Source organism: Ascidiella aspersa, chromosome 4 (genome assembly GCF_963924565.1).
Source record: "Ascidiella aspersa chromosome 4, kaAscAspe10.2, whole genome shotgun sequence".
In the NCBI taxonomy this organism is placed as follows: domain Eukaryota; kingdom Metazoa; phylum Chordata; class Ascidiacea; order Phlebobranchia; family Ascidiidae; genus Ascidiella; species Ascidiella aspersa.
In genome coordinates, this window is record NC_139450.1 from 18,528,905 (window position 1) to 18,539,275 (window position 10,371).

General features: G+C 36.0%; 1 protein-coding gene across 1 annotated transcript; it reads left to right on the top strand.

Annotated features, from left to right (window-relative positions):
- The first annotated feature begins 5,416 nt into the window (after window positions 1-5,416).
- LOC146148531 (histone H1-like) lies at window positions 5,417-5,929 on the top strand. Its single transcript, XM_083388060.1, has one exon. It carries the CDS (start codon window positions 5,417-5,419, stop codon window positions 5,927-5,929), a length of 513 nt encoding a protein of 170 aa, XP_083244186.1.
- Window positions 5,930-10,371: the final 4,442 nt, after the last annotated feature.

Here is a 10,371-nt window from a genome sequence, read left to right on the forward strand (position 1 = left end):
TATTTTTTACCTTCTATTAGTTTTTAATATATTCTGCCGTTGTAGTTAAATCTGTTCAGCCCAAAACCATTATGCATCAGGGCTGCGGAGTCGGAGTCGGACTCGGGACTCGAGTAAGACCACGTAAAGCTACTCGAGTCCCGAGTGCGACATGCGCATGCGCAGTGCCAAATTTTAAAACTGATTTGGCGCCAACTGGAAATTGTAAAGGTGGAATAGCATATGGTTGATATTTTACAACCATGTATTATAAGTGAATGAATTACACGACACCCCTATAAGTGGATTTCTTAATATCCAAGTTATTTTATTTACGTAAATTGGCGGAATACAGGCTGTAGAGCAGCGGTACTTAACCGGGGGGGCGCCAAGCAATTCGTAGAAGAGCGCGAGCTCTACTTCATTATTTAGTTTTTTTTCAGTAATTTATTGGTTTTCTTTGGGTTGGGCACCACTCTTACAGCTGTACAAACTCTGTTTTTTTTGCCAACTGTAACATTGAAACTGCAAAAAATTTTGGCGCTTCGCGCCAATTTTTCGTTTATTACTATTGCTAACTTTTTTAACACAAAACATTTTTTGAGTGCCGTCGTATAACGGTCCTATTTAATTACATTTTTGCTAACCTATAGATAAACGATAAAAGTTATCCCCCTTTCGAACTATTTTTTTCCATGTTTAATAAAGATAACAGCCTATAGCAACAGGGGGACTCGAACTTTTTTGCGCGAATCTATAATGGTTTTGCAACATTGCCGTTGTATTTTTGTCGTCACATCTTTTGAAACACGATAACGCAATGTTTCATTTTTTAAGTCTCCTAAATTACAGTTTAGCCAAATCAACCAAATAAAACTCAATTGTCTTCGCGCTTGGCGCGACCAACAAAACACTTCACTATGTTCAACTTGTCTCAGTGATATTTAATTAAAAAATGCCTAATTTCATTTTGTAGGGAGGCGCGAAGCATAGGAAAATTACCAAAGGAGGGCGCGACTAAAAAAAGGTTAAGAAGCACTGCTGTAGAGTCAGAGCCGGACTCACACATTTGACCGGAGTTGGATTAGGGACTCGGGTTTTTTTTTGGCCTGGAGTATATGACTCGCACGGGAGTCCAATTAGGGTTATTTTTAACCGACTCCGCAGCCCTGTTATGCATACTATGGCATTAAACTTTACAAAGTTCAACTTCTGTTAAATTGTACTATGAATTCGAGAAATACGCAAGTCTGTTTTATATGCCTAATGCTACCTTATATCCCCATTTTTTGAAAGTTTTGCCTCTTTAAAGCCAATAAAGGTTTTGTTGCACGATTAGGCTGGATTTAAGCTGCATAATTATACAAAAGTTTGTTAAAAACATTATATGGACGTTAATCTGGTTATATCTACTGCAGTATGCGGCCGCGAAATTTATGCGCAATATGCGTTAGAGGTAGTTTACAATTTTATTCCTCAAATGGCCTGGAGAATTAGTCCGCTGTATCCGGTTATCTATTATGTATGACTCCGATATATACGAGTTCTATAGTACCTTTGATAAATCGGCTACTTAAGTATGGTAAAACAAAATAACTATGAAAAAGCTGCTGTTCGAATATACGCCTCACGACCTCCGGTCCGTCACCAACTGAGCTACTCAGGCTCACAAGGAAGCCAGTAGAGAAACAACCAAAACAGTTCGCACCTCACCGCAGGTTAATTGTTCTTTCTAGGTGGACAACATTTATACAACAGTTGCGGTAATCTCCCGATTTGAGCAACGCAGGGTAACTGCTAATGACGCTGAAGGTCTAAAGAAATTATCCGTCCTTCAAATTAACATATCAGCGACACTTGAGAACAAATATGGCGTGGACACGGTTGCTTCTGTTGGGTTTATGTTTGCCGTCGCGGCACAAATTTAAGAAGCGATTGGTAAACTTCTCTCTACAAAAACAAAACACACACTGAAGGTGTTTTTAGATTTCGCACAATGTGTCAACCTGCAGAGTAAGAGGTAAACTCAATTTATGGAAAATGTATTTTCTATTCCGCGGATCAAAACATCAACAAAAATGTTGCCGTGCATAGTAGCAAAGCTGCGGCACCTCCAAGTCAAAACGCCAGCTTACTATTATACTACCGCCGTTGCACAAACGACAAACGTCGACTGAGAGCACAATTGCGATATAGTCAAACAAAAGTTATCGCCAAGTTAAAAAATAATGAAAATAACGTGTATATCTAAAGTTACCTTTAAAACAGGGGTTTCGAACCTGGGGGCAATGGGCCTTTTTCAAGGGGGCCATGAAAAAAAATTAAAAAAAATATTTTTTAATTTATCACCTCTAAGTTTACTCCACTATAACAAAATAAATAAAACAATATTAAAACTACTAGTAGAAGTGAACTCTTGACGAAGCTGCAAGAGGAGATGCCAACCCGATTGAACTTTAAGAAAGATAGTTTGACCACATTTTGGGCAAAACTAAGTAAATCGTACCATATAGCTATAGGGCATATATTTTGCCTTTTTTTATTTTTTTGCGTTTTATTTGTTTCAAAAGTGTTACTGAAAATACAATGGCCTTAGGCAAACAATCTTGAGTCAAAACCGACAATAATCCATAACTTAACCAAAGGAAATCAAAACATTTAAAAAAATGATTAGTGCAACATGAACATAAAAGCCGCATATAACTGAGAGCCACTTGCGGCTCTTCACCCCTGCTATATAAAATGTCATGCCATTACTGCTGCCCTTCCCATTAACATATCGCTGTGAATGTGGGTTTTCAACAATGTCACTTCAAGCAAAGTAACGCAGTGTCTAGACTCTAGACCAGGGGTCGGCAACCTACGGCCCGCGGGCCGGATCCGGCCCGCCGATGTAATTCATCCGGCCCGCTACCTCTTTGACAAATTACACACGAGTCGATTTCACATACTTTTTGACTATTTTAACAACGTAAGCGCAAAAAATTTTCGCGCTTCGCGCGAACTATCATTATATATAATGGTATACCTCCTGTTTGTTTACGTTTTGCTGCTGTGTTTCCACCAAAATCAACGCTTCTTTACTGTTGCGCAGTGGAAGGCCGCTAAGTGCGTCACGGAAAACGTATTCAAAATGTTGGATATATATTTTTAACATTTTTTTTAGTTTCGGCAATGTAATAAAAACTTACAAGAAATTTAAAAGAAATGCCGAAATACCCCCCAAAAAACGCGATCCGAGGCCCAGGTGATTCACAGTTGGCCTAACATTAAAATAACACAATTCTTAGTTTTATTTTTGTGCGGCCCGCGGAGACTTTTTTGAGTTTGGTTTTGGCCCGCGACTAGAAAAAGGTTGCCGATCCCTGCTCTAGACTCTAGATCTAGACTCTAGCATATTCAATATGACATGCGGCCGACTTTTTCCACCACCAAGTCAGCAATTAAGACATTGTCAGAGCAAAACAAGCTCAACCATCACATTAACTGAATAGGTAATAACTAGGACGATTAATTTTTGACTTGTCAAAACAAGTCAAAATTTTGTCAAAATTTGCACGTTAGGTCAAAATTTGTCAAAAATATTTCAAATCAAAATCGATTAAAAATGCGGATAAATTTTGAAATTCTTGTTCAGTTAAAATTTTATCATAAAAATTCACTTTAAAATTACATTCAACGAAATTTTAACTATATTATATGTTCATTAGAGCAATATTACGGTATACGCGAGCCGGCAGAAATAGGTTCAACTAGCACTTCATTTTTCGTTTTTCTGATTTGCCCAAAATACTGAACAGTATTTGTTGTCTTTTGTCGCTTGTGATATGTTTTTTTACCTTGTAGTTTAAATATTCACACAACATACTTCTAAAATACCCAGCGTTTTGTTTTTCTTTGGCATTTTTATAGATGTTAGTCCGTTTTTCAAAAATATTGGCTATAAGCATTTTCATAAGTTTTGCGAAAACTCGAAAAATAATTGATTTGGGTTCGACCGGTAGTAGGTAAAACATCAAAAACGTGTGTTTGACTACGCCGAAACACTAATGCGGTACTTCAAACCACGGCTGCGGAGTCGGAGTCGGACTCGGGACTCGGGACAATATGTTGTTTAAAAATCAATGTATTTCTAATAGTTCAAAATTTTTTCGATTCAAAAAAAAAAAAATAATAATCGCCCTAGTAATAACTATAGGTAATTTACCATCATGTTTATTATGTGTTTTATTTATATTATTTTATCTTTCTAAATACCGGTTCCTGTATTAACCAGTTTTTCAATAAAAATTACGTTTCTTAAAATTGAAAAAAAAAAAGTGGGGGGCCATTGATTTGTCAAAATTTTAGGGGCTATGGTATAAAAAAAAGGTTGAGAACCGGTGCTTTAAAGGAGCGTAAATCAATATTTTAAGCGTTTCACGTAATTTTATTGTGTTAGTGTTTAAAGCCAGTTAGAATATTTTAAGTTGTTGTATTAATGCTAGGTCGATACCGGGATAGGTTTCGATTCCACGCCAAGCAGGTGTGAGCATTGCAGCCACGGTTTGCAATCCAACGCAGCCTTTTCTACCTTAAAAGTTATATTTGCACTAGTAAGTTTGCAATTAAGGGTAGATATGTGAGCTTTCTAATGCTGAAGGATTTTTTGCAAAATACCTTAGAAAACTCTACTCTTGCTTGCTTCAATTTTGTTAGTTTTGCTTTTTTGACTAGTAATTAAAAAATAGCCGATTTTTATTCATTTTGTCCGAATTAAAGTTCAATTCAAGCACAAAACAAATATAATTATATTGTGTAATTCTACAGACTTTTTATTACTAAATGACCTATTTCAATCCAAACTAATCCAATTCGCTTTACTTTTCGCATGATAAACTTATTTTATGGTGTTGTTTTGAACACGGAGTATAAACATTTAGAGATGCGTTTAATTTGTTTAAATTTGAAGCATAAATTAAAAAAGTACATAATGGATCGATAATTCAAAGGTAATTGCTTATAAATGACGAAATATACAAACGATAGAGAGTTTAAAGCACACAAATTGTTTACGCAACATCAAAAGTATCACTTCATATAAACAAATTTAAAACAAATTACTTGAAGTTTGTATAAATGGAATTGGAAAAACGTTTAATACCTTATGCTTTCCTGAACATAAAAAGAAAGTTTCTAGAGCATTCAAAACTAATGATGTTCTTTTTTTAAAAATAAGTTAAAATTTAGTACTTACTACATATTTCGAATGAATATAGTTCATTCAAACCGACCATACAAAAACCAATTAGGCAGTTTTCCAGCACCCTTTATTTTCTAAACCCTATTTTTAAAGATTTGTTTCGCGGGCGCACGAAATTGTGTTTAACACTACTTTTTTATTGTATCAATTTATCTGTATTGTGCTATCGAACATATGGAGAAAGAAGAAAATAGTATGACTGAAGTTCCCGCTCCCTCGTCTGCTCCCATGAAGGCGACCAAGCCTAAACCGAAGGCAAAGAAGACGAGATGCCACCCGCCATACTGCGAAATGATCAACAAAGCTGTCAAATGTCTTCATAACAGACAGGGTTCTAGCCGCCAAGCCATCGCGAATTACATGAAAGCCAACTATGATCTCCCAGCTACCTCTGCTACAGTCATCAGTCGTAACCTGAAATCTATGGTTGCCAAAAATCAGCTCCATTTGGCCCAAGGTACGGGTGCATCCGGACGCTTCAAAATCAACACAGCGGCAGGTGCAAAGAAGGGAAAGCCGAGAGCAGCGAAGAAGAAGAAGCGTGCTTCTCCGAAAAAGAGAAAATCTCCGAAAAAAAAGAAGTCTACAAAAAAACGTAAGAGTCCGGTAAAGAAGCGATCTGCCAAGAAATCACCAAAAAAGAAGGCAGCGAAGCGAAAGACCAAGAAATCTACCAAAAAGGCAACTAAAAGAAAAGGAAAAAAATAAGCGTTTGTCCACTTTCGATATAACCCCGCCAACTGGCAAAATAATAACGGCTCTTTTCAGAGCCACCCATATTTACAAAAGAGAATAAAACTCCACATCAAAAGTGTAAACCCGCCATTATAACCTAAACTTGTTGAAGTGAATTGTCTCATGTGTGATGTTAAATATGTATATGAAAAATAACTTATCACTGCAAACCTATCCATTAGCATAAATCTTTCAATACAACAGTTTTTTTGAGTTAACCGGAATTTCTCTTGGATTGCTGGCATATTTTCACCACACAAGCTTTATAGTTGCATATCTTGTACTGTGAAATCAAAGCCAAATAGAAAAAGTAAGAGTAAAAAACAAGCCGATTTGTCGCTATCTTTATATACATATGCAACAAAGTAGTTTAAGAGTTGCCGGGGTATAACATTAAACGTTACAATATAATAACTGGCGCGTGAATGTATAAAAACCTGCAAACCTTTAAAGAGGTCTTGTTTGACAACAGACAAAGTTTTCCTTGAACAAGAATCTGCTGTTATATTAGCTATATTGTGGCAACGCTTGTCGCAAAAAGACGCAAGCTACTTGAGTATAAATATAAAATAACAATAAAAAATAACCATTTTCAAGCAGGGCGTCGCGTCTTAGAGCTAGGGATTTCAATTATTAAGAACTTTGTATTAAAACAGGGGACACATTTTATTTATTCACCTTTGGTAACAAATATACTATACTGCATATATATCCATTTTCTGTAAATTTTGATAATAGTGAAGAACTATAACTGTCATGGTTACCTGAAAAAGGGCACCACCATCAGCAGTGATTGAAGCTGCTTTAACAACTTTCAGCTGTCTTGCCTCAATTTTGAGTAACTTTTAAGACGAAACAACAGACGAAGCCGCATATTATAGATGTGCTGTAATTTACAAGGGTTATAATTAGGGCGATTATTTTTTGACATGTCAAAAAAATCAAAATTTTGTCAAAATTTACACTTTAGGTCAAAATTTGTCAACAATTTTTTCAAGTCAAAACCAATTAGAAATGTACATAAATCGTTTAAAAATTTAAAAACGTATAGTCAGCTTTTTAAAATTGTCGTTCAGTTAACATTTTATTATAACAATTTACTTTTGAATTACGTTCAACGAGATTTTTACCGCATTAAATCTTCACTAGAGCAAAATTACGGTCTAAGCGAGCCGGCAGATTTAACCACTCAGCAGGTCTATACTTTATCGCATTAGGTTCAGCTCGAACTTCTTTATGCTTTATATTTGTGTATTCCTGATTTGTCCAATGGTTTTGAACAATATTTCATTTTTTTCCGCTTGTGATTTGCAATTAGCCTATTTTTTATTTAAATAACATAATAGGTCATAATTGGTAATTTTCTGCAATTATTTTCACCTTGTATTTCAACAGTTTACACAACATTTTTCTAAAATAACCAGCGTTATGTTTTTCTTTGGCATTTTTATAGCTGTTGGTCTTTTTAAGTGACAAAAAAATCAATTAAGCATTTTTATGAATTTTGCATAAAAAATAACTGATGTGTGTTCGACAAACATCAAAATTATGTGGTTGACGACGCCAAGACACTAATTTAGTACTTTTTACAACAATATGATGTTTAAAACAATTTGTATTTATAATAGGTCAAAATTTTGTTAAACACATATATTTTAACGCAGACGCAGATCTAGGATTTTAGTTTGGGGAGGGCCATGACTTTTTTTCAGATATGATGTCACAATTTTTTCAGATATGACGTCACAGAGGTATACCATCGCGTGACCTCATAATTCAGGTAAAAATAACATCGGCTGGCCGAATAAACTAACTCCTGCAAAATAACGCGAAAAACAGACCTTTTCAAAGCACAAAAAAGTAGCCTAATAAGGTTAGCCTCTACAGTGGGCCGGTTTCCTAGTTTGACCCGGTATGAAGAATATCGCTGAAAGGCGCTACAGTGTCTATTGTCCACACATCTTGCTTTTTCCCGAAAAGGTGAGAGCAACCGCACATGCCACCAAAAAAGCGCCGAGGCCACGTCGCAATAAAACCATAGCTTTGTCTGCTGCGGTCAGCTGTGGTTCTTTCATGACACTCCTCTCATTTTTTAAGTTACTTATAGTTGGTTTTTGCCCAATAAGGTTGCTGGAATAAGCAAAACTCTATGCAGAGTTAATCCTAACATTGGATAGGTTATCCAAATCCTTTCACAAGGGTCGGCAACCTTTGTGTAGTAGTCGCGGGCCAAAACCAAACTTAGAAAGGTCTCTGCGGGCCGCACAACATATGTTAAATGAGATTTTGAGTTATTACAACTTTATAACAATTGTGAATCAGGTAGGCCTCGGATTTTTTTGTACTTTAAAAACGTGTTTATAATTACTTTTAAGGAGGCAGTAAAGTCTTGGCGCAAATTCGCTAAAAAAAGCGTTTACTTGGTTTAAAATTCGAGTCCACACGTCGTCATCCCCATACTACTATTAAAAAAGTGCAATAAAACTACTTTGATAAAATGCGATAAATTTTATAGTTAATCTATTTTAGTGTTTGTTAACCATTTGGGGCATACGTGGCGAGCGAAGCGAGCGCGATTTTTTTGGTACACCGGTATTTATTTTAAATTTTTTGTTTTTGTTACATTTAAAAAAATGGTTAAAAAATATTTGTCGATAATGTTTGAATCAGGGAGTCGAACCGGAACCGAACCGGAACTTTATGAACCGGTTTTGGGTCAATTTTGTCCGAACCTGAACCAGGTTTTGTAAGATTTTGAGGAGCCGAACCGGAACTGAACAGAATATTTGGAAAGTTCCTGAACCTTAACCGAACCCGAACTTGTAAATAAAAGCGGTTAGCTCCGCCATGACGCCACAACTTCTATTTTACAGAGTCAAGTTACGTCATATCATGAAAAATATATGAATATTGAATAAATAAAACGTTGATTTTTTAATTTTTATAGATATTTCAATAATGAGTTGCCGGTTTTTTTAATACGTCACGTTACTTAGATTAAATGACTTACAATTCAAAGATTATTCTCTACATTTATCGACCCACATTTTGAGATTTAACGCAACTTATGTTGTATTCGAACCGGAACTTTATGAACCGGTTTTGAAATAACGATGGTCGAGCCGGGCTGAACCGGAACTTTTAAATTCCCCCGAAACCGGAACTGAACCGGATTCCGAAAAAATCGTTGAACCCAAACCGAACCGAACCTGAACCGAAAAGGTCAAACGGTTCGACTTCCTGGTTTGAATACGTTTTCCGTTTGTCCGCGACGCACTTGGCAGAATTCCACGGCGCAACAGTAAAGAAGCGATGATCTAGTTCAAAAAGAGCATGAAAACGTAAACACACTGGATGTATAAAGATTATTGGCGCGAACCGCGAAAATTTTTCGCATTTACACACTTAAAATAGTCAAAGTATTTAAATTGGACTCGTGTCTAATTAGTCAAAGAGGCGGCGGGCCGGATGAATTATATTGGCGGGCTGGTTCTGATACAGATTTGCATTCACAACAAAAAAGCTTTTATTGTTCTTGGATTTAAGTTCGTTTATTATATAGTCGAGGTCAGCGTATGGTCACTTAAGCCGCCGCTGTAAAATTTGAAAAACGCCGCTTTGCGCGAGTGCGCGAAACGAATTGTACATTTTTTTTGAAATATTCATTATATGGCGCAATAAGCTCGTAGAACACCACTACAAAGCTTAAAAATATGTCTTATTTTGGTAAAAATAGGCCATACTACCTAGGGAAGCGCGAAAATAAGCTGCCTATTAAGTAAAAAAAGTGTACATCTTCTTTAGTTTGGGGGGGCCATATCGGAAATACCAGGGCGACTCCACAAGTTTCGTTGTAACGAATATATACCGCCAAACTCTATATTTTTAGTCGTTTTAAAGACTAAGATAAAATTGTTTTCGCGTTTCGCGCGAATCTTTTATATCTTTCTCATATACGTTTCACACGTTTTGGGGCATTCTAACAGATAAAAGTAACCCTCTTCAATGTGGCAATCTTGCAAACGAAAGGTTAAGCTGAATATTTTTAAATCGTTTTTTTGCGCTTCGATCGAAAGTATCCAATCTTAAAAATATGAACAAAAATAGTATAACGGCAGTTTTGGTCTGAAACATACCAATTTAAATTTTGACAACCTAACTTGGTCAAGGCCATGTTAGTTTTTCTCCCGATTTATATCGTCGTTGAAATATGTCCATTGTATAGCAAATAAATGGACAACTTAAAGCCTAAAAAAGCAAAAAAGAGCATTGTAACTTGTAAGTCTCTTTGTTCAAAATTGGTGGGTATTTTAATCTTGAGCTGGAGGTTTAACCACGACCTAGTAAATGCTAATAGATCAAGCTATTTACCTATATATTTAATATCTGTGCTTAATGCGTTTGGTTCCCCTCTA